The sequence below is a fragment of the Benincasa hispida genome, chromosome 4, assembly GCF_027475165.1.
Source record: "Benincasa hispida cultivar pf3 chromosome 4, pf3_genome.v1.1, whole genome shotgun sequence".
Classification (NCBI taxonomy): Eukaryota; Viridiplantae; Streptophyta; class Magnoliopsida; order Cucurbitales; family Cucurbitaceae; genus Benincasa; species Benincasa hispida.
The window spans coordinates 5,383,901-5,409,530 of NC_143481.1; the positions used below are offsets into that span (position 1 = coordinate 5,383,901).

General features: G+C 32.1%; 1 protein-coding gene across 1 annotated transcript; it reads right to left on the reverse strand.

The window, feature by feature from the left end:
• Window positions 1-20,340: 20,340 nt before the first annotated feature.
• On the reverse strand, window positions 20,341-25,306 carry LOC120076656 (gamma carbonic anhydrase 1). Its single transcript, XM_039030539.2, has 5 exons — window positions 24,998-25,306; window positions 24,235-24,378; window positions 22,044-22,169; window positions 21,794-21,945; window positions 20,341-21,169 (listed from the first exon to the last, which is right to left on the reverse strand). The coding sequence occupies exons 1-5, from the start codon at window positions 25,110-25,112 to the stop codon at window positions 20,885-20,887; spliced, it is 822 nt and encodes a 273-aa protein (XP_038886467.1). The 5' UTR covers window positions 25,113-25,306; the 3' UTR covers window positions 20,341-20,884.
• Between the last annotated feature and the right edge of the window lie 324 nt (window positions 25,307-25,630).

The following is a 25,630-nucleotide window of genomic DNA, read 5'->3' on the forward strand; positions in this document are numbered from 1 at the left end:
GACTAATGGCATGTGTATTAAATCTCTGGTACATGTTATGTGAGATGGCCCGAGATCTAAAGACTAATGGCTTCTGTATTAAATCTTGGGGTACATGTTGTTCGAGATGGTCTGAGAATACGATTATAATACCATTCTGTTTTACAACTCAAGCTAAAAATTGCCCGAGATTTCTCGAGAAAGCAAGAAAGAACAACTTTTTTTATCTGAGATTTGCCTGAGAACTGATGAAAACAATCATACAAATAAAAGGAAAACTGAATTCAAGATACTTCATATGAATGAAATGAGTACATGGCATTGTACTAAATATACTAGGGTTGAGGGGAAAAAAATCCATCTAAGTGTTCTCTACAAGGGTTGCCCGACATGTCTTCTTATGTCCAACATTGCGACAACGAGTACACCTATGAAACTGTTTCTGGATTTTACCATTTGATGGGATTCATACAGTTGAACGACGACCAACCATTCCAACAACCCTTGGAGGTAGAAATACTCTATCCTCAAACCTAGGTGGTGTCTTCCACTATGATGAATGACATACAGGGAATATGGGCTTTGCATAACTAGCCAGCCAAGATATAACTGTGTATGTACTAAAGCATAGACTATATGGATAAATATTCCTAACCTGACAAGTGATGAGAGCATGTGAGCAGGGGATCTCATAGTAATCAAATTTGCCATAAATTCAAGTCTGTTAATTCAAATTAATACGAAGGTTGAGATGAACGTCTACAATCTCAAGCTCGTGGTGATCGACCGGGCATTTTATGTCTTGGAAGTGATTTTGCAAGTTTCATAAGTTCTTTACCATGGTCTGACAAAACCGTTTCTTGCTTTAATGCTAATGTCCACGCTTAGAAAACCATTCATGGTGAAGACCTATGATATGATCCAACAGTGCAGTGACATGAGTCTCTTCCTTTTTACGTATGGCATCGTCACTCTCTTATGGAAGGGATCAAGCATCTTTCAATACTATATTGATGCATTTGACAATATTAGTGGTCATCTGATCATATCTCATCCCCCTTGGGATACTCAGGCCCACTGTGATAACCCAACATCGGTAAGATATTTCTAAACACCATTATAGGAAGCCAACTTGTTCCAATAGTATCGGAAGATAGACTTCCTACATGCCTTGGTTGCTAACATGAAGTTTGCAAATATATTATTATTGTTGAACTTTGTTGTCAGGTTCATACTCAAATGATGGATACAAAGGGCATGGAATGCATCAGGAAAAACCATAACGATGGCTTTTGTAATGCTTTTGTGTCAATCGAAAAACCAACCCATTAACTACACCACTTTTGATTGTAAACTTCTCATAAACCACGTCCATGAATCATTATTTTCTTTGTCACCCAACCCGAAAGCAAGTGGGTCTATCTGCTTAGCTACGAGCATAATGCCCTTACACATCCCTTTTATGTGGGCAGCATCAACCATAATGATTGGCCTGATGTAGTTCATAAAACCTCTAATCGTAGCCCCAAGTGCCATATACACGTACTTAAAATGCCCATCAGGATCAATATCCAATTCACATTGAGTACTAGGATTGGAAATCTTAAACGCTTCCCCATACCGTGGTAACAAATAGAATGACTATCTAGGGGACCTTCTCCTTAAGAACAACGCAACTTCACTGGCTCGCCATGCCCTTGAAGGATATGTGAATACCTGCAGCGAAAAAGATCGTATCCTATTTTTCATTTTACATAACAATATAAAGTAGAAGAGGGAAATATGGATTAAACAAGATCAATTAAACATGTTGTTAATGAAGGAATTGTGAGGTCCATTGCGGAAATGGGATCGTCTCAATTTCATTTATATAGAATAAAATTACATAACATTCAAATTATGCATAATCAGAAAATTTTACAGCAGGCTAAAGAGGGAATTAGGGAAGAAGTACCATTTACCCTTGAAGCCAAAAGGTCTTCACATATTCCCTCGATCTGTTCACGAACTCTTTTATCTCCAACCCGTAGCAACCCAAATGGCCACCACCACAAGAAAATCTTTGATATTCTCCTTAGGGGATGAGAATAAGCAGGAGTGGTGGACTCTCCTAAGATTGTGGGAAGAGAGAAAGAATTTTGAGAATAAGAGAAAAAAAAAATTTCTTCTTCTGTGTGTTCTCTGTTGGATCGATATGGCAATTCTAGAGGAGGTGAATAAGGTTTAATTAAACTTTTTTAAAAAATTAACCCAATTAAACTAATTAATACATTTTTTATAAATAATAAGAAAAATTCAATTTATGCAACAAATAAGATGACAAATAGTGTGATAATTTAATTCTATCAAATTTTAGCAAATAAATAAGAACAAACTAAAACATACAATAAATTGCTTAAATTAATTGCAAAAATAAAAAGGAAAGAGTTAGAGAAAAGATACCGTAATTTTTATAGTGGTTCGGTCAAACTCGACTTACTCCACTCTCCAAGCGCCTCTTGGAAATTTGAATAAAATTTTTCCGACTCTTTCCACGAATTAGAGCCCAACTGTTATACCACCGCTCCTTTTACGGGTTCAAGAGCAAACCCGATCCTTTCCACAATTTAGGATCAAACCGTTACAAATGTTGGAATTTTTGAAGAACACAATACAACTCTCACTAGAGTGGATTTACAAATTTAAGCACTCTACAAATTTATCCTCACAATACAATAACACTCTCTCAAGAATAAGATGAAAAGAAAAAAATTGGGAGCTTAGAGAGAGCAACAATGGAGACTTTTGAGTTTTGGAGGATTATGAAATGTAAAATTTGTTCATACAAAATTTGGAGAGGAAAATGGTTTATATAGAGATGAAAAACGAAAAAAAAAATTGAATTTAAATTGGATCATTGGATTTTGGAAAAGAAAAATCAATGGTGGAGATTTTAAACTAAACTAGTGGTTAGATACAAACAAAATATAATATTAAATTCATTTTCTTTTGAAATTCATTTTCTTTTTAAAATTAATCCAAAAAATAAAAAGCATACCATGTGTCAAAAACTAGCTGTTAGATACAAATATAAAATAATATTAAATTCATTTCCTTTTAATTCATTCTTTTTAAAGTCAATCCAAAAATAAAAAAATATATACCATGTGTAAAAACTAGCCATTAAACACAAACAAAAAATAATATTAAATTTATTTTCCTTTTAATTCATTTTCTTTTTAAATTAATCCAAAAATCAAAAGTCCATCGTATGTTAATCTATAGATTTGTTTCGGTCATATCGTCTTCGTTTTAGCTCCGATTGAAGTGATTCAAGAGCTGTTGGAATCGTTGTTCCAAGCTCTACGCTATGGACATATTAAAATACTAAAATTTTCAGTAATTAAAAATTGAGTTTGTTGTCATCAAAACATTGATTAATTAATTAATTAATTAGGGCCAAAAAGCCAACAATCTCCCCTTTTTGATGATGAAAAATCATTCAAAAAAAATAGCTTGAAATACATGTAAACCATATATAGCACATAATAAAATTCAACATATCACCATAAAGATCATTCTTGAAATTCACTCAAAAAAAATAAATTCCCCCCTAATTAATACAATCAAAATCATAACAAATTTATAACATATTTTTCTTAAACTTCTCCTCCTTTGGAATCATCAAAAAGAATAATTAAGAAAAATTTAGAACTACATAAATATTTTCCTTAAAAACATGAACATAAATTTAGCACAACTCCCCCTAAGAATATTAACACATGCTTTTCATATCTCTCCCTATCAAAATGCCTTCTAAAAGATTTAACAAGTAAAATTATAAAATCAAGAGGCATCACAACGAATAATACTGAGCTCAAGCCTATTTTTGCAAAAGTTTTCTTCGTTCAAAAGCTTGGTAAAAATATCCGCTAATTGATTATTAGAGCCTACAAATTCAAGAGTAATATTATCATTTTGCACATGCTCTCTAATAAAGTGATGCCTAATATCAATATGCTTAGTCCTAGAATGATGTATAGGATTTTTAGTCAAATTAATAGCACTAGTATTATCACAAAATATAGGCACATTATCAAACTTTAATCCAAAATCACAAAGAGTTTGTTTCATCCAAAGAATTTGAGCACAACAACTAGCTACTGCAATATATTCCGCTTCGGTAGTGGATAAGGCAACCGAATTTTGCTTTTTACTAAACCAAGAAACTAAGAAACTACAAAGAAATTGACAAGTCCCACTAGTACTCTTACGGTCAAGTAAACTACCCACAAAATCCGCATCGAAATATCCTACCAAATTAAATTCAACATTTCTAGGATACCATGAGCCTAAATCAATAGTACCAAGCAAATATTTAAAAATTCTTTTAACGACATGTAAATGTGATTCCTTAGGACAAGATTGAAATCTAGCACAAAGACATACGCTAAACATAATATCGGGTCTACTAGCGGTTAAATAAAGTAAAGATCCAATCATACCTCTATAAGTTTTTATATCCACACACTTACCTTTTTAATCCTTGTCAAGCTTAGTAAATGTGCTCATAGGAGTTTTTTCAATTTTACCTTCATTGACTTTGAATCTTTTGAGCAAATCCCTTGTGTATTTTTCTTGACTTATGAAAATATCATCCTTGAGTTGTTTGATTTAGAGTCCAAGGAAGAAGCTAAGTTCTCCCATCATACTCATCTCAAATTCACTATGCATACACTTAGAAAATTCTTCACACAAAGATGGATTAGTAGAACCAAAAATAATATCATCCACATATATTTGTACTAAAAGCATATCATTTTTTTTAGTCTTAATAAAAAGAGTAGTATCAATTTTACCCATTTTAAATCCATTCTCAAGCAAGAAATTACTAAGTCTATCATACCAAGCTCTTGAAGCTTGTTTTAAGCCATAAAGAGCCTTTTTCAACTTATAGACATGATTAGGAAAATCAAAACTTTCAAACCCCGGAGGTTGTTCTACATAAACTTCCTCCATGATATAACCATTTAAAAATGCACTTTTCACATCCATTTGATACAAAATGAAATTCTTATAAGAAGCAAAAGCAAGCAATATTCTAATAGCTTCTAATCTAGCAACGAGTACAAAAGTTTCTTCATAATCTATTCCTTCCTCTTGACAATAATCTTGAGCTACAAGTCTAGCTTTATTTCTAATGATATTTTCATTTTCATCCATTTTATTTCTTAAGACCCATTTAGTTCCAATTATAGAAGCATGAGAGGGCCTAGGGACTAACTCCCAAACTTTATTCCTTTCAAAGTGATTTAATTCTTCTTGCATAGCTAAAATCCAAAATTCATCATTTTCGACATCTTTAAAACTTTTTTGTTCAATTTGAGAAACAAAAGTAAGATTATTAAACATATTAAGAGAGGAACGAGTTTTCACGCCTTGTTCGGGATCACCAAGAATTAATTCTTTAGGATGGGAAAGAGCATACCTCCACTCTTTAGGCATGGATGAAGAACCAACCTTGTTCTTTTCGATTAAGTTCACCTCTTGCTTACTTGAAACAATTTCCTTGTCTTTGTTACTAACAAGTAAATCTCCAAAATTTCCTTCTAAAACATCACTATAAATAGGCTCATTAGAAATGACATTGCAAGATTCATCAAATACTACATGTATAGATTCCTCAATTACTAAAGTTCTTTTATTGAAAACTCTATAAGCTTTACTAGTAGAGGAATAGCCAAGGAAAATACCAACATCCGTCTTAGAATCAAATTTTCTAAGTTTTTCTTTGTTATTCAAAATAAAACATTTGCAACCAAAAACTTTGAAATACCCAATATTTAGAATTTTGTTATGTCAAAGTTCATAAGGAGTTTTATCCAAAAAAAGTCTAATTAAAACTCTATTTAGAACATAACAAGCGGTGTTAACGGCTTCCGCCCAAAAGTATATAGGTAAACCATACTCATGCAACATTGATCTAGCAAATTCTTGCAAAGTACGATTTTTCCTTTCAACTACACCGTTTTGTTGAGGAGTTCTTGGAGCGGAGAAATTATGAGAAAAACCATTTTCTTCACAAAAAGTTTCAAAAGAATTGCTATCAAATTCTCCTCCATGATCACTCTTAATTTTAGAAATCAAAAAACCTTTTTCATTTTGAACTCTTTTTGCAAAACTAGAAAAGCTTTTCAAAGCATCATCCTTATGTTTTAGCATCAAAACCCAAGTAAATCTTGAAAAATCATCAACTATTACAAAGGCATAATAGTTCCCTCCAAAACTAGCAATTCTAGAAGGGCCAAATAAGTCCATGTGTAATAGTTGAAGAGATCTAGTTGTAGAGATTACATTTTTAGATTTGAAAGAGGACTTAGTTTGCTTACCCATTTGACAAGCATCACAAACTTTGTCTTTTTCAAATTTAAATTTGGGAAGACCTCTAACCAAAGAATTCTTGAAAATATTTGAAATTAAGTGCATGCTAGCATGTCTTAGTCTTCTATGCCATAACCAAGAATCATTATGCAAAGCCGATAAACATTTATCATTAATAGGACAATCATTCAAATCAATAGTACAAACATTTTCATCTCTATTTCCAACAAATATAACTTTTCTATCACTAGCATTTTCAATGATGCAATTCTTTTTATCAAACACAACTCTAAAGCCTTTATCACACAATTGACTAATACTAAGTAAATCATGCTTCAAACCATCAACCAAAAGTACATTTTCAATTAAAATAGAAGATTCATTACCTATACTACCTTTACCAATTATTTTACCTTTCTTGTTGTCACCAAAAGGTTACAAGACCTCCATCCTTTTTGGAGAGAGAGAAAACTTGGATGGGTCTCCCGTCATGTGCCTCGAGCAACCACTATCCAAGTACCACTTGTTTTTCTTAGAGGCTTTCAAACAAACCTACAAACACAAATATTCAAGTTTGATTCTTTGGTACCCACACTTGTTTGGGTCCTAGATGGTTAGCATTGACAAACTTGGGAATCCATTTCATTTTTACATAGACATTTAAGGCATTGGATTTAGACAAGTAATAAGAATAAGTTGTATGTCCAAACTTGCCACATGAGAAACAAACAACATTATGCAAAGATTTATCTCTTACAAAAAATTTATGCACTCTACTTTTCTTGGAGAAATTATTCCTTTGAGCATTGTGAAACTTTGCCCTTCGAGAAAAATTTCTTCTTGGAGAAGTAGTATGAGCATATTTCAATTTAAAACACTTAGGTCTAATATGGCCTTCAACACCACAATAATGACATATAGGCACAAAGTTAGATTTAACATGCTTAGACACAACCTTAGGCATATTAAGCTTAGGCATATTATGAGATGCTTTAACAAAGATAGTTTTAGAACTTGAAGGAGTAGAACATTCATCAATATAGCCTAAACCTCTTTTATCACCAAAAGGCTTGCCTACTTCAATTATCTTGTCTAATCTTTGAGCACTTATTGTCAACTTTTTAATAGATTCTTTAGCCTTATCAAGTTCTTGCAAAGTACTAAATTCCTTTTCTTTGAGTAATTTAATCAAATTATCTTTTTCACAACTATCATGCTCAAGAAATTTAACTTTGTCAAGCAAGGCATTTTTCTCATCACAATCAAAAGCATGCTTGTCACAAGAGATATTCATTTCATCAATATGCATAGCATCATGCTCATTCTCTTTTAAGCAAGCAATTTCCTCAAGTAAAGACTTATTTTTACTAGATAAAACATTATATTTCTTTTTAAGCACAACATACTTAGAACTAAATTTTTCTAAATCATTTTGCATATTTTCAAAAGCTTCAAACAATTCATTATAAGAAAGAGGTTCTAGAGTTACCTCATCATTTTGTTCATCCTCTTTGTCACTATGAGCCATGAAGCAAAAATTGGTCACTTCATTATTACTCCCATTTTCGCTTTCATCGTTATCATCCCAAGTAGTTTTATCGCTTTCTTCTTGGATTTCTTGGATAATTTGAGAAGAGAACAATCGGTTCTAATATGACCCGGTTTCTTGCATTCATAGCATATTACCTCATCCTTTTTGCTCTTTTCACCTTTTGACTCCTTTTGGTTGGAGAGATGCTTCTTGAATTGCTTCTTTCTCTTGATGAAGTTCTTATACTTACGTGAAAGATAGGCAACATCATTTTCATCTTGGGAGTCAACTTCTAAAGAGATGGTCTTTAAAGCTATACTCTTTTCTTTCTTTTTCTTCTCATCCTCCATGTTTTTCTTGATCTTTATCTCATGCGTCAACAACAAGCCCATGAGTTCATTAATGGAGAGAGATTTGAGATCCTTTGCCTCTTGAATGGCGGTGACTTTAGGCTCCCATTGTTTAGGCAAAGACCACAATAGCTTCTTTATCTTCTCAAGATTTGAATACTTTTTCCCAAGTCCTTCTAAAACATTGACAATGTTAGTAAATCTAATAAACATATTGGAAATAGCTTCATTTTCATCAATTTTAAACATTTCATATTGATGAACTAACATGTCAATCTTTGTTTCTTTTACTTGACTAGTTCCTTCATGAGTAATTTCTAATTTATCCCATATCTCTTTAGCGATTTTGCAAATAGACATTCTATTATACTCAACTTCATTCAAAGTACAAAATAAGCAATTAATAGCTTTGGCATTTAAAGAGCATGCTTTCTTTTCATTTATTGACTATTCTTACTTAGGTTTTATAGTGCTAACACCATCAACATTTTTTGTCGGAATTTTAAAACCTTCCTCCACAATATCCCATAAATCATAATCAATAGAAAGCAAGAAAAATCTCATTCTATTTTTCGAATAACTATAATTAGTACCATTAAAGAAAGGAGGTTTTGTAATAGATTGACTATTGGTAAAAGAGATAAAACCTAAAGTTGTCATAGCTAAAAAACAATTAAGTTTATCAAGAAATAAATATTTCAAGAAGAGCAACTCGCTCTTATACCAATTGTTGGATCGATATAGCAACCCTAGAGGGGTGAATAGGGTTTAATTAAATTTTTTTTTTTAAAATTAACCTAATTAAACTAATTAATACACTTTTTATAAATAATAAGAAAAATTCAATTTAAGCAACAAATAAGATGAAAAATAGTGTGATAATTTAATTCTATCAAATTTTAGCAAATAAATAAGAACAAATTAAAACATACAATAAATTTCTTAAATTAATTGCAAAAATAAAAAGGAAAGAGTTAGAGAAAAGATACAGTAATTTTTATAGTGGTTCGGTCAAACTCGACCTACTCCACTCTCCAAGCGCCTCTTGGGAATTTAAATAAAAATTTTCCGACTCTTTCCACGAATTAGAGCCCAACCGTTACACCACCGCTCCTTTTACGGGTTCAAGAGCAAACCGATCCTTTCCACAGTTTAGGATCAAACCGTTATAAATGTTGAAATTTTTTAAGAACACAATACAACTCTCACTAGAGTGGATTTACAAGTTTAAGCACTCAACAAATTTATCCTCACAAAACAATAACACTCTTTCAAGAATAAGATGAAAAGAAAAAATTGGGAGCTTAGAGAGATCAACAATAGAGACTTTTGAGTTTTGGAGGATTATGAAATGTAAAATTTGCTCATACAAAATTTGGAGAGGAAGCTGGTTTATATAGAGATGGAAAAGAAAAAAAAAATTAGAAATCATAATTAATTTGGACCATTGGATTTTGGAAAAGAAAAATTAATGGTGGAAATTTTAAACTAAACTAGTCGTTAGGGTTTAGGGTCAAAATATAATATTAAATTCTTTTTCTTTTGAAATTCATTTTCTTTCCAAAAAATAAAAAACATACCATGTGTCAAAAACTAGCCGTTAAACACAAACATAAAATAATATTAAATTCATTTTCCTTTAAATTCATTTTCTTTTTAAATTCATTCTTTTTAAAGTCAATCCAAAAATTAAAAAAAAAAAAAACATACCATGTGTAAAAAAACTAGCTGTTAGACACAAACATAAAATAATATTAAATTTATTTTCCTTTTAAATTTCTTTTAAATTTCATTTTTTTAAATCAATCCAAAAATCAAAAGTCCATCGTATGTTAATCTCTTAATGATCCACCATTCAACCAATATTCTGTCACATGTCTACATGCAAATGGTCTGGTTATGCCACGTCATCCACCATGGTATTTTCTCTATAGACTTGTTTCGATCATATGGTCTTCATTTTAGCTCTGATTTGAGTGATTCAAGAGGTGTTGGAATCGTTGTTCCGAGCTCTACACTATGGACATATTAAAACACTAAAATTTTTAGTAATTAAAAATTGAGTTTGTTATCATCAAAACATTGATTAATTAATTAATTAAAATTAATTAATTTGAGATCAAAGGCCAAAAGGCCAATAGTGTTGCATTAGGTATGGATACCCATATCTAGAATAACCATCTATGAAAGAGATGAAATATTCATACCCTCCCCGTGCTCTTACATTCACTGGACCGTAGAGATCTAAATGTATAAGCTTCAAGACCTCTTTGGCTCTATAACCTTTTTTTTTAGTAAAAGGTCATTTTGTCATTTTTGCTTCAATGCATGACTCACATACAGGTAAAGAGTTTTCTTTTAACCATTTAAAAGTCCACTTTTCACTAATCTCTCAATCCTATTAAGATTAATGTGATCTAACCTTAGATGCCAAAGATGGGCATTTTCTTTAGGAGAAATTCTCCATCTTTAAACAGTTGTTGCCATTTTGAACATTTCAGTATTTAGCATGCCTTTTGTAACTAACAACCTTAGTACATACAAGTTACTTTCATTGCCAAAGTCTAGCTTCATTTTATTATTAAAAATAAATACTTTCTTTTCAGGGAAGGATAAGGAATACTTTTGTTCAATCAGACAATAAATAGAAATTAAGTTCCTCTTGATATTAGGAAGTACATATACACATCTAATAACATATATAGTTTCTTGTCCAAAAATAACTTAAGTTTGCCTACGGCAATAGCTGAAATGGCTTCACCAGTACTGACTCTAAGAGTCGTCTCTCCTGCTACCAATTGTCTCCACGGAATAAATCCCTGATAGGAAAAACATACATGATTAGTAGTTCCTGAATCAACTATCCAAACATAATCATCATTCTCTGTTAAGCACATCTCCAAGACAAATAAATCAGATTTATTTTCTTTAGACTTCTTCCTTTTCTGGAAAGTAGTGGGATAAACTCCATAACCTATCATAAACTCCAAATTTCATCTCGGAGGACAATCCTCGTTGATTAACTTCACTAGATTCGGCAACATTTGCTTTCTCTATTTGTCCCTTGTCATTCAATATGGACTGGAGTTTATCGAAGGAGCTAACATTAGTGGTTTCGTCGTTATCAACTCCACTTTGCTTGAATTGTGAGAACTTTCGCTCAAATAATCCTTGCATTGATTGCATGATCTAATTTACAGTGACCATGCTCTCAAATCTTTTGGCTAAGGTATCAGGTATGCTTGCTAAAATGTAAACTCGGGCTTTATCATTAGCCGTCATCCACATTTCGTATATATCATGAACATTTCATGTTGCATCAGGGGATGGGACTTGAGGATAATTCTCAGTTAAGACGATGTTGAGGTCGTTAACCACAAAAAAAGTTTTAATAGAATCTTTCCAAGTTGTATAATTAAAAATGGTCAAACAAGTAGAGGCAAATAATGGAAAAATACAATTTAACAGTTTTGCTGAAAAGAAATAAATTGATTTACATTAGATTTTAGCATAACTCTAAAACATCCAATCAAATTTTATCAAAAACTAAATGAATCTCATTTAACATTTAATTTTTTGCAATGATGCTTAAGTGATTTAGGAAAAAAATCCATTGAAAGGTAGTCAGTTGTCCCTTCATTGAACTAGATACTCTCAACCAATTATTACACTAGAATAACTCTTATTCCTACAACAATTAGTCATAATTGATTGGTCAAGAAATCATTAACTAGCTTAACAATTTCTCGTAAGTGTGACCCTTCATTTTAGACTTTAAGTTCCATCCCAATGAGCCAACTGAAGGAAAAAATCGATTGGGAAAAAAACTAAAGCGATCCTATCCATTTCTGGAGTTCGTTTTGATATTGACCTAATGCACAAACCATCCGGAGGGGAATGCTCCCAGGGCACCTTGAGGCCATACAAGAAGATCTCATGTTGCAAACTAATGAAGGAGACCGTACGACATGTTGACACATATCCCTCTCCCACTTACTATAAATACTCTCTCCATTTACCTTGATATTGATCCATGCAAACACCATCTGTAGGGGGACGCTCCCAGGGCACCTCGAGGCCAAGCATGAGTCTCGTGGTGTGAGCATTAAAGGAGAGACGTATCGTACACATCTTTTTCCTCCCACTGAGTATTTAAAAACATAGGGTTTATTTAACTTAGGAAAAATACGGATAATTATTTTTGGCTAATTATTTTTACTAAGTGATTGTTTAAGTTTGTCAAACAGTAACACTTACTTTGGATAGTTAAAAAATTTTGATTAATGTTCGTTAAACATTTTACCAAACTTTAATCAACAATTGCATGTTTGTAGCAAATCTATCAAATTTACCTTTCAGGTCACTTCTCAGGTAGAGGTGTTCCATTTCCGTCAACTTAAATACCCAAGTCTAGACAGAACTAGCCTTAGATAAAGATCCATTATAAATACATTTGTTATAATTTTAATCTTTTATTAAAATCAATTTAATCCTATTAAACTGATTAAAAAGATTAAACTAATTTCTAATCTCATTAGAAATTGTATGATCTTAGATCTATGTGAGTTATATTTTAAAACCATTAAAAAATGACGAACGTAAATTTGCATGCAATTCTGAATTATTGATTTTAATTTCTAATTTTATTTAATTATAACGATAATAAAATAAATGAAACAAATTAAAACCATTCATTGCATTGAAAGACATACTTAATAAAATTATAACATTTATAAAATTATCTAAAGTAGTGTCATGTTTTATGCAATTCCCATTTCATTACTTAACATACATAACATTTATATATACTAAAGTAATGAAATAAAATAGTATTCATACATACATCCAACTATATATTATAACTCTTATAATATAAATTATGTATGACAATGTTATTATGCATGCAAGCATATATTATAACACTTATATTATATGATGCATGAGCATGCTATAAAATTAAATCATGAAACCATATATTATAACATTTATAATATAAATGATGCATGAATTATGCATACCTATGGTGGAATTTTACTATATGGCATACATTATGACATATATAATTAAAATTAAATCATACATCAAATGCATAATTTAAACAGTAATTTATGGATTGGAATTGGACTCCTAAACCATTAATTAAATTAATACAACATTTATATTAATTTAATTAATAAAAAAAATTAACTATTACATAACTAATAGCTTAACCAATTCAAAATAGGTGAACTAGACCTTGAACCACACCACCAAAAACCCGAATTGCTCGCGAACCACTCGAACCAAGCAAACCAGATGCGAACCAGGTGAGCCACGAACCGAACTGTGTGTGAACCAAAAAAAAAATTCATCTCGGAGCATTGCAACTCTACGAAAAAAAAATTTTGTTTCGTCTTTCACAACAGTTGCAACACTAGATCATAACGTAACAACGCTATTGTACAGTACCCACTGTACAAACGCAAGAACCTTCAATTCTTCTCCGATTTGGGCCTTGTTTTCTCTAGAAAATCACCGAAAATTGCACGAACGACTCGAGACTATGAACTTACAGACTCTATTACAACTAATGCCCAAAAACAAAGGGCACTTACAAATCAAATTTGTAAAAATAAAGTTGTAAATCTAAAGCCTAATCCTGAAACATCCAAAGTTGCAAAAATCATCCAACATCCATTCATCACATGAATAATACAAAATAAAACCCACCAAAATTTTATAGAAACAATTTTGAAAAAAATTGGGAAACAAAAACTCCACTCTGATACCAATTAAAGGATCTTTGAGGTCCATTGCGGAAGTGGGATCGTCCCAATTTTATTTTTATAGAATAAAATTACAGAACATTCAAACTATGCATAATCAAAAAAAATTACAGCATTCTAAGGAGGGAATTAGGGAAGAAATAGCACTTACTTTTGAAGCCAAAAGGTACACGTATTCCCTTGATCTAATCACGAACTCTTATATCTCTAAAAACCCGTAGCAACCCAAATGGCCACCACCACAAGAACTTTTCTTCTTCAGATGCAAGAGATAGAAGAAAAAAACTTACGGTAACTCCCCTCACATCACGATGGATAGAGAGAAAATTAAGGGGAGGGAAGTTCTAACTCCCTCCTTTTAATTTTAAAAAATTAAATTAAAATAAATTTAATTTAATAATATATATATATATATATATAATAACTAACTTATTATATGTTGTATCAAATATAACACATAACCTATGGTTTTTATATTGTATCAAATACAATATAACCTATAGTTTTTATTTCTCTAAATCATTCATGGTATTTAGTATAAATCACATTTATACTAAATTTAATTAAATGAATCTTATCCATATAATTAGTATTTGAATCATACTCAAATATTTAATTCCTCTCAAAATAAACTTTATCTTATAATATATCAAATACATTATATTAATTATATCCCATATAATTAATTCCCTCAATTAATTTGAACAATTCAAATCAATCCAAAATTAATTCTCAATAATCCCTATTGAACTATAGAATGGACCTTATTGACCTGTAGATTGAAGTTCTAATTATATTTGAATAATTAATTAAACTCCTTTAATTAAATTATTCAACATCCATTCATTGTCGATCACTCCACTAAAGACCGAAAACTGTACTATTCGCACTACAGATATATTTCTGTGTCCATTGGATATAACCAATTAACAGTGCGACATCCCTTCACAAATTTCTCGTAAATACAGCTGAACCAAAATTATCGTTTTGCCCCTATAGTCACATCTAACTCTTTATGTACCACTGATCCCTCTAATGATCAATAAGTCATAATCCAACTATGACTAAATCTCTCTCAGGCCAAGAGAGAGTGTGGCCACATTATTCAAGCCCTAGAATCAATCCTTAAGGGAGTAATTTATCTACTTATCCCGACATCAGGAAATGAGTGAATTTCGTCTTGTATAGCTGTGCTCCTAGTTCCCCAATAAGATGAATCCCCAAAATGGTAGGCATATGAAATCGACGATCTGGCCACTCTCACCCATGCAAATCAAAGGACTGCCTTCATAGGCAGGAGTTCATAACTCATTCAGGATTGGTTGGGAAATGTCAAACTTGCAGTTTGTAAACTTTAAACATATTCTATTCACAATAAAGTTGTTATTGAGATTTTTTTTTTCAATAAGGTTGTTATTAAATATGTAAATTTCATTTGAAGATTTCTAAATCCAATAAACTAAATGGACTCGTGGCTATAACATGAATACTTAAAATTTATGTAGAGACATAAAAAAGGATCAAGTTTTAGTAGATAGTCAAAACGGTCTATAAGTATATGGATAGGGTTGGGTATCTTATCCTAGGGACACTATGAATGTAGCCTGCTTTGTATATTGATACAAACAATGTGATCCCAAAGTTGTTCATGTGGAGACATGCGAGTGAAGGTATTCTATGCAAAAGATGTTTGCATAAGATCGGACCACAAAATAGTTACTTTTCTTTATAACGACCATTTACTTTTAAAACTGACTATTTCAATTTGATGACCTAAGGTAACTCGATCTCAATCCTGAGCTAACTATGAACTTCTGTTTATTCGAGATTATCCTTTAATTTGCATGGGTGAGAGTGGCTCAACATGGCCACTTAATAAGCTTCCATTTTAGGGATAAGACCTGATAGATAGCTGGAGACATAGTACTATAAAATGGAGTTCACTCCTACCCATCTTAAGGTTAGCAGATAGGTTGTTTCATTAAGTACTGACTCCTGGTTTTGAGTAAAAGGGGCCCCACCCTCTCTACTAGAGGTGAAAATGGTTTGGTTCGATCCGGTTCGGTGAATTGAATTTTCTAATATTTGAAACCAAACCGAATGGATTTATTGGTTCAAACAAATTCGATTTTGGTATTTTTTTAAAAAAAAATCTATGTTATAACTTTTTGTAAATAAAAAGCGGTTCAGTTCGGTTCGCTTTTAAATTTGATTTTTACTCTTTTTTAAATATATATAAATAAATAAATATGTGTGTGTATATATATTAGTTAAAAATGGTTTGGTTTGGTTTCAAATTTGATTTTCGATATTGAAATCGAACCTAACCAAATTAATTCGATGTCAAAATTTCTTCAAACCGGTCCAAACCGCATTTTTCAATTTCACTGAGGTTTCAATTCGATTTGATTCAATTTTTTAAAACGGTTCAATTTCTGCGATTTGAATGGCTACCCATACTCTCTATGGCTGAGAGGGACTCGGTTTATTGGTAGGACTATAAACCAATTGTTCATTAGAGGATTAGTGGAGACTTAAAGAGCAAGATGTAATGTAGGGGTAAATAGTAATTTTTGTTGGGGTCAATGCCCTGAATCTCGTGGGGTCTCGTAGTTTGTAATTGTATTCTACAAATATTTTATTTATTTAATAAAATATTAGATGTTTTATTTGATATTTTGTAGCATTAAACCCACAAACCAATAAACTAACATCCAATATTATCTTTTGTATCTTAAACATGTATGTAGAGACATACAGATGGATCATGTTTAAGTGATAACCTAAATGGTCTGTAGTAGATGGATAAGACTGAATATCTTATCCTGGTGATACTATGAGTACAACCCATTTTATAGATGTTATAATTGTTGTAAAGTGCTACAAATGATATAATCCTAATCATTCATGTGGAGACATGTGAGTTGGGTATTCCATATAAAGAAGTTTGTATAAGACCGGACCACGAAATGACTAGTCTCATTATATAACATCGTTCATAATATGACATTAAGAGAGGGAAATAACTACTTTCCCCTATTTTCTCTCAACCTGCGTATTGTGTGGGTGGTGGATTAGGGAAATTTTTTTCTTCGTTTTAGATTGAAAGAGAAACACAGAACTGTTCTGAAAAAATTCCCAGTTTCTCATCACTCTTATCCTCTCTCAATTCCCCTCTTCTTCCAAAAACCAAGAGCCCACAAACTCCTTGGATTTTCGTCCAGAGAAGCAGGTTTTGAGTGTTGGTGACCATTTTGGAGATCATCTTGTTCGTGACCTTTTCTTGGAGAAGAAAAGCTTGAAGAAAAGATTCTTCAAAGGTAAGGATTTCTAGAAACCCTAATCTTCTCTTTTCTCTATTGTTATTTTGCATGTTGTAATTATAAGCTTTGTTGTATAATTTTGTATTGATTCTGTAAAAATTATGGGTTCTGTAAAATTGGAATTTCAGTCCGATCCCCGTTTTCGCTCAAGGACCTTCACTCGTTCCTTCAATTCTGACCTAGTTGTAAATACGAACAACCTGTGAAAAATCAACTTATTGATTATAGTTAAATCAAGTGGATAGAAATATATTTATAGTGAGGAGAGTGCAACTACTGAGCTATAGTGAAATGTCTTGGTAGTTAACGAATATTGATCAATTCGGTCTAAAGAGTTTAGCCAATTAATCTCAAATCGTTGGAGCTCGTGATCTGTAGGTCCATTACGTCCCTCTACTAGCTTGTAAAAGGATCAAACCTTAGAATAACGTGTTAAGAGGGTTTGAACTGTTCAATTTTGAGTTAGGGTGTGGATTTATATTCGATATAATAAATGTTTAATTAACAAATTAAATGGATTCGGAGAGATTAAAATATTTAAATTTGATTTAAATATTAATAACATGAATAGAGATCATGTTAGAATTAGGTGTTTTAATAATTTAATATTCAATATTAAATTAATTAATTAATTAAATTGTTTAATTAATTAATTATTTATTTATTTAAAATTTTGAATTTATGAAATTCAAAATATATAATTAATTTGATTAAATTAAATTAATTATTATAAATATATTTTATTTTATTTTATTTTATGAAAATAATTTGAAATTGCATTTAAAATTAATATAAATGAATTTAGTGGGAAAAGTTGGATTTTTCCACTAATGCAAACACTTAATCCACTAATTGAGTGGAATATTGAGTGTCAATACCACAATTAAATCATTTTGCATGTTCAAAATACTTAAATACAAGTTAATTTGAAGGAAATTTATTCATGCAATCTGATTTTCAAAAGTGAAAATTCTGAAGAAAAAAAATTTCTTCACTCCAACTCTCAAAACCACACCAAATGTCTCTCAATTTGGGTTCCACCACCCAATCTAAGGCTTGAGATTAGTAGAGAAGACTCTTGTCATGGTCTACTATAAAGATTGAAGGAGAAATTCAAGGAGATTTGAAACATTTTTTAGGAATCTTCAAAGGTACACTCTTGAAACCTTAAATTCTGAAGGAAAAAAAAACCTTGAACATGCATGCTAATTCACTAAAATTGAAGTAGTTAGAGTGCTTAGGATCCTAATAGCTTCTGTAAGTAGAATGTCAACTCCATCATGATTCAGGTCATGCCACCTATGGTCATCGTGATTAAATGTAAGTTTCTACTATTAGCAGCGTTATATAATAAAATTAGTCATTTCATGGTCGAGTCTTATACAAACTCTTTGTATAGGATACCCCTGCTCACATTCCATATGAATGATCAGGATTAGATTATTTGTAGCACTTTACAACACTTGTAACATCTGCAAAGCGGGTCGTATCCATAGTGTCACAAGGATAAGATACTCAGTCTTATCCATCTACTACAAACCATTTAGGTTATTCATTTAAACATAATCTACCTGTATGTCTCTACATCAATGATTAAGTTACATAAAATAACCTAGGATCTTTGTTTACTGGATTGAGTGTATGCTCATAAAATAACAATTATTTTAATAATAATAATTGATTTATACAAAGTTTACAAACTACAATAATGCAGAAGAGATTTAGGATACAAATCCCTACAGTTCACAATGATTAGAGAGAGGAAACAGGGAACTCACCCTTGAAGAAATTAGTCTTCTCGCTTTCTCTTCTGATCTACTGCATGAACTTAAACTGTCTCTTTTTCTCCTAGTTTCACAATCATAAAAACGCAACAAACACAAAGGAATACCTGTTGAGGTTGATGCCCAAGATCTCGTGGGTCATGTAGTTTGTTATTGTATTGTACAAATAGTTTATTTATTTAATAATGTCTAAGGTATTTTATTTGACATTTAGTAGCATTAACCCACAAAACCAATAAACAAATGTCCAATGTTACCTTCTGTAGCTTAAACATATATGTGGAGACATACAGGTGCATCATGTTTAATTGATAACCTAAATGGTATGGAGTAGATGGATAAGGTTTGATACCTTATCCTGGTGACACTACAAATACGACTCGCTTTGTAGATTTTATAATTGTTGTAAAGTACTACAAATGATCTAATCCTGACCATTCATGTAGAGACATGTGAATGGGGGTGTTCTATATAAAAAAGTTTTGTATAAAACTGAACCACGAAACGAATAGTGTCATTATATAACACCGTTAATAGTAAAGACTTACATTTCACCAAGATAACCATAGATGACATGACCTAAATCCCTGTCGAGTTTGGAACTCCTGCCTATGAAGGTGGTCATTCTCCAACTCAATATGCCTACCATTTTGGAAATTTCGGGCTTAAGAGAGCAATTTATCTACTTACCCTAACAGTAGGGAAGGAATGATCGGAGAATATTCACTCGGAATCAGCCCTTGCTTAATTAATTAAATTAATCAACCTTCATTAAATGTCGGTCACTCCACTAAAGCTCGACAACTGCACTCTTCGCACTATAGATGTATTTCTGTATCCATTAGATATAACCAATCAACACTGTGTCGACCTTCACAAATTGCTCATAGATACAATAGATCAAAATTACCATTTTACCCCTATATCTAACCAAGGCAAGCATTCACAACTCAATCCGAATTCAGGTCAAGTCACCTACAGTCATCTAAGTGAAATGTCAGTCTCTTTTAGCAATGGCAATAAACACAAAAATATAAAAACTAAAATCTCAACCATTTCTTTAGCCTCAAACTTGGTTTGAATGTTTGGAACTCTTAATAAGAAACCAAATAAACTTATGAAAATAGTATAGAATGTGCGTGAACCTATAGCTTAAATTAATTTTTATAAAATTAGTATATAAATAAAATACTTATTTATCGTGATTGCGTAAATCAATGAGTAATAGCAACAAATACCCATCTCACGTTTCAAACAAATTATTGAAACATTAAATTATTGTCTTAAATTATACATTAGCTATTTTAAATCATTAGTTCATTCGACCATCGATCAATGATTTCCAGACCTTTATCAAATACTCGAGACCCAATTATAATGTAAATGTCCAAAGAATCCAATGGACTTAAAACATACTGAGTGGGGAATAATCCTCAGCAGCTTCTCCACACTACCGTAGGAGTTACACTTTCAGAGTCTTTCTAACATCAAATGCTTCAAAATTAACACATCAGCAAAATGATTGGGAAAAAAAAGAAAATTGGATCTTCAATACAGACGAACAAACTTGCAAAATCTACTTTATGAATTCAGTTTCATCCTGAGCAGTAAAACCATTTCCAAAATGCTGCCATAAGAATAGTCCCAACAGCCAAAACGGAAGCCATAATTCTTCAGTAGAAGATGATTGATATTATTGTGAAAGTACACAAACTCTTTTTTTTATGTATTTTTGCATGTGATGCCAAAATACTCCTCAGCTAAACAACTCAAGAATGAACAAACGGTTGTTTTATTTCTGCAAAGGCTTGGGCTCTTTATCGGGTAAGATGTTATTGGGAAGGACGAGTTCAGGAGGTGTTTCACGAACAACACCGAGCATTGAGTCATAATCCTCGTCCCTGCGAGCAAACTTCTTGCGGAGCACCTTCTCAAACTCAATTTCGTCAAAGGACTTTGCATTTTCAGCTGCGTGAACCTGTGCAAGGTTCAAATAATTGGTGGCAGACTGAGATATGAAAGCTATCTCTTCGTCAGTGAGCTTTCGGAGGAATTTCGCTGGATTGCCTCCCCATACCTGCAAAAAATACATTGTGGGGTAAGGCTCACTACATATGACACATGACCACATAAAGCTAACTAGAAGCCCAAGTCCATGCTCCAATAGAAGATCAGAACAGATTGTTCCAATCAAGAGATCATTGAGAATTAATATTCAGGGGAACCAAATTATGTCCCAATACTAAAGGAAAATGATCAAAGAGTAAAAGATTGAGATTTAAAATCAAATCTTTTTAATCGAATATGAGTTGGACTTTCCCCATAGAGAAGATAAAAACAAGTGTTTGCCCTGAAAAATCTCATCGATTGGTGGCTAGACAACAAAACTAAGTATTTTGGTATTGTACAATTAGAGCTTCTTTTGTGGTCCATTTGGATAGAAACGAATGCTAGACTGTTTGATGACAAACGAAAATCTATAAGTTGGGCTTATAGCCTAAAACTTCAACTAGTATTCATTGCCCTTCGAGTTCTTTGTAATTTTAATAGTTTCTTGATCAATCTTGTTTAAAGTTCTTTTTTGTAACTTTTTTCAAGAAGACCTCTCTCTCGTCCCTTGGCCTTTAGGGTGTATATCTCAATTTTCCCTTCTTTTTCTCTTTTTTTAAAAAATAAAAATAAAAATAATCTTGGTAATCACCTCTCCAGAGGGGATCTTAGTATTCTGCCTCACAAGAGCTCCAGCAGCTACCATGGCATTCTTCTCAACAACAACGCCATCAAGCAATGTTGCACCCATGCCAACAAAAGCCTCATCCTCAACAGTGCAGCCATGTAATACAGCACTGTGACCTGTCAGGTTTTAAACTTGCTTTTAAGTAAGAAAGATTAAAGAACATTAACAAGTGCAACCTCCGCACAGTATATAGTGAAAGCCAAAGTACACACACCTATGGTGACATTGTCACCAATGATGGTTGGTAAAACCTTTCCACTTAAATTAGATTTTGCCACATGCACAAGGGAGTTGTCCTGTATGTTGGTTCCAGATCCCACACTGATGCTGTTCACATCACCTAGTCAAATAGATTATTTAGTTAGGGAACAAAGCTTACGAAGTGTTCAATATGAAAGTAATTCCATGGGCTAACAAGCCTAACATGATATGAATAAATGTTTATTTTAATTTAAGTTTCATGACGTTACTTGAATTGTTGATTCCATATGTTTTAATGAGAAATAAAAACAAATAATATGTGCAAGAGACTCTGAAGTTGTTTGAAGATTACGTTTAATTGATTTTCCGTTCTTAAAAACTGGACAACTCTTTATCTAACACATATTTGAGCATATATTTTAATGAGATTAACACAAACAAGATATACATGAGACTGTGAGGTCCAATGAAGATGTGCTTAAAATGATTTTCTGTTCTTTAAAAATGGATAACTCTTATCTAAAACTGGATCTAGTCCTAACAAAATCTTCTAGTCCTAACAAATTTTCATGCGCTTAAATGAACTCAATAACATGCTTCTAGTCCTGCTGTTTTTGTTATCCAATGTCTTCCATCTAATTTGGTCAAACCAAATCTACTTTCTTGTACCAAAATGCTTCCTTCTCTTTACAAAATCTCCGCAACCATTTACCAATCATACGGGAAGAGCAGAGTCTTTTCAAGATTATCTGCCCCCTATGTTTCAACAACAAACAAGTAGGTTTCCAATTAACAAAGTGCTTCACTTCCTCCATTGTTTCAACCCCAGATGAAATCTCTAATCAGCTACCCACCATGTTTAAAACCTCATCGTGAATAGAGGAATAAAATACAGGCCTTTTGTAAATGTTATTGAGAAAAATAGGCAATTGGAAGAATGTTTACCATTCAGAGGGAATTATACTCTCTTCTACACTCAGTCCTCTCTAATAAACTTAAGCTTCTCTTAAGATTGAAAATTTAGCAAGGATTTAAAAATTTTATTTAAAAGTTGAAATATTAAGCAAAGTCATTGGCAAACAGATTAGGAAGATTTAGTGACTTTCTTTTAACTGTTTCTCAAATGATCTAGTACAATTTTTTTTACTATCCTTGAGTGTTGGAGTCAACTTGTAGTCACTTCTTCTAATCTCATAGGACAATTATGCAAGCAATTAGAGATTGAAACTTGTATGATTTCTTAGTCCCTTCATATTTTTACTCACCTTGACGTCTCGCGATGGTAAAAATGGCTTTGAACATTAACCTATTCAAAATTATTTTCTATCCTTTTAAATTTATAGAAGAAAATACATTTGATAAAATATCTTTCTTGTGCTTTGATTATTTACTTGTCGTATTATTCTAAAAAGATATCATAAAATACATTTAAGTCAAGTTATACTTGACAATGATAATGACTATATATGAATGGTAAATTTAATGAAGAATACAAATACACACACACAAATTACAAAATACTATTTTGGTTTTTGTTTTTTTAAAATAAAAAACTAACTTTTAAAAATTATCCTACCAAGGAAGTTATATATGTAAAAATATATATATCATAATAATAAAAATTATAAGCTTTACTTCCAGAAGTATCCTAAGTTGACCTAACATCAAGTGTAAAGGTTAAGGTGAAAATGGAGTGCAGGAGCTAGCCAAAAGAAGCACTGGAAAGTAAGAATACGTTTAAACTTGTGCCTGTAGATATTTTTTGACAGGAAAAGACAAAGCTACTATATCTAAAGCACTTAGAGTGCACAATGGGAGTGAGCTAATGATAGTTGAAATGTCTATAGTTACGGAGAGAAACTCTGGATAACATTGCAATTAATTTTTTGGATAAGAGATAACATTGCAATTAATTGATAAATAGACCAAACAGCACTTAAAAAAATATTAATAAAATAAAAATAATAAATAATAATAAAATTTATTCCTATAAAAAAATCTTAAAAATACCAAACACATCAAATAAATACAAACTTCATTACATTAGTTATTACAAAAACCTTCCCGTTAAGGAAAAAGTGTGAAGAGGTTTAAGATGGACAAAACTTTTAGAGTCCAAAACTTTCAAAGCATGTACCTGTTAAATGTGCTAAAAAAGACTAGAAATATTGTAAAAATAAAAGAATCTTTCACACAGGATTTACCTCTCAAAACGCATCCATACCAAATAGAAGATCCTCTTCCAACTTGAACGTCCCCAATAATGGATGCACTTGGAGCAACAAATACGTCCTTGTCAACAACAGGAGCCTTATCAAATACGTTCATCAGAGTACGATGCCTAGACACTGCAGAAAACCACAGACATATTAGACCATCAGGTATCAAGACAATTGAACAAGAAAGGGGAACTTATAACCAAATTGAAATACAACAACAGAAAATTAAGCAAATCTAACAAGAAATGTGTTTCAGTGATAGTGCCATCAACAAGCTCACCTTGAAATGCCCAAGTGAGTCATTTCACTAAGACTATCACTCCCAAAGTACATTTGCATTTGTAATTAAGAATTCCACAATATCCCAGTAAGCATCGTTTGACCGCATTAGACACCTCCTCTTCGAAAATCAAATGAATAATTCTAATATAAATCCCCAAAGAATTCGTGTACATATCCCTAAACCTAATACTCGAAACCTCATCCACTTCACAAAATAAGAATCAATGTTCTCCCTGGCATACCTATTCAATTTCATTAAAATTAAAAACCAACGCACACTGAACGCTCATAAGCTGTATCTCATCGATCAAATTCAGACAACATCAATTAGCATTCCCACAAGCTGATCCGGTCAGAATAACAGAACTCCTAAAACATACCCAGATGGCAGTCAAAATTAAAGGCGGAAAGATCCGAAACTAGAAGAAGGTGCTATACCCATAAGAGAAGAAAAAGAAATGCTTACGCTGTTCTTGGAAGAAATATCTGCCTTGGAGACGGCAGCCAAGGCGATCGATTGCCTGACCGGTCTCACGGATCCAAAATCCAACGGTGTAAATAGCTTTCCCCAGAGTTCCCATCGTCTTCTTCTTCCTTCTGCTCTCTGATCTCGAGATGTTCAGAGGATACCAAGATCACTGGAAGCCTTTGGGCTTCTTCTTGTATCTGCTTGAGAAATGGAAACGAGAAAGGCAGCAGAGCTACGAGGAAGAAATGAGGTTGCACTTGCACAATAGGGTAGAATATCCCACAAAGGGAAGGGCAATTTGGGAATCTAACAACTTAAACGGTGCGTTTTAGTTGCCTCGGACATGCTGCAAGCAAATTAATGCTCCCTCACTAAGTGTGATTTGACAGATATGCCCATTGGTTATTTATTAGAGGATTTTTTGTTAAATTAAACAGACTAATTTTTATTTATGACTCTAATATTTTAAAATGTTTTATTTTTGTCTAAATTTATTTTTTAAAATATCATTGGAAGGTTTTCTCTTTTTTTGTTAAATAATATGAAATTTGATATAATTGTTAATGTACAAATTGAAAGACATGAATGGCGTCATTTACAAAATCATTCCGAGTCAATCTAGTTACTATC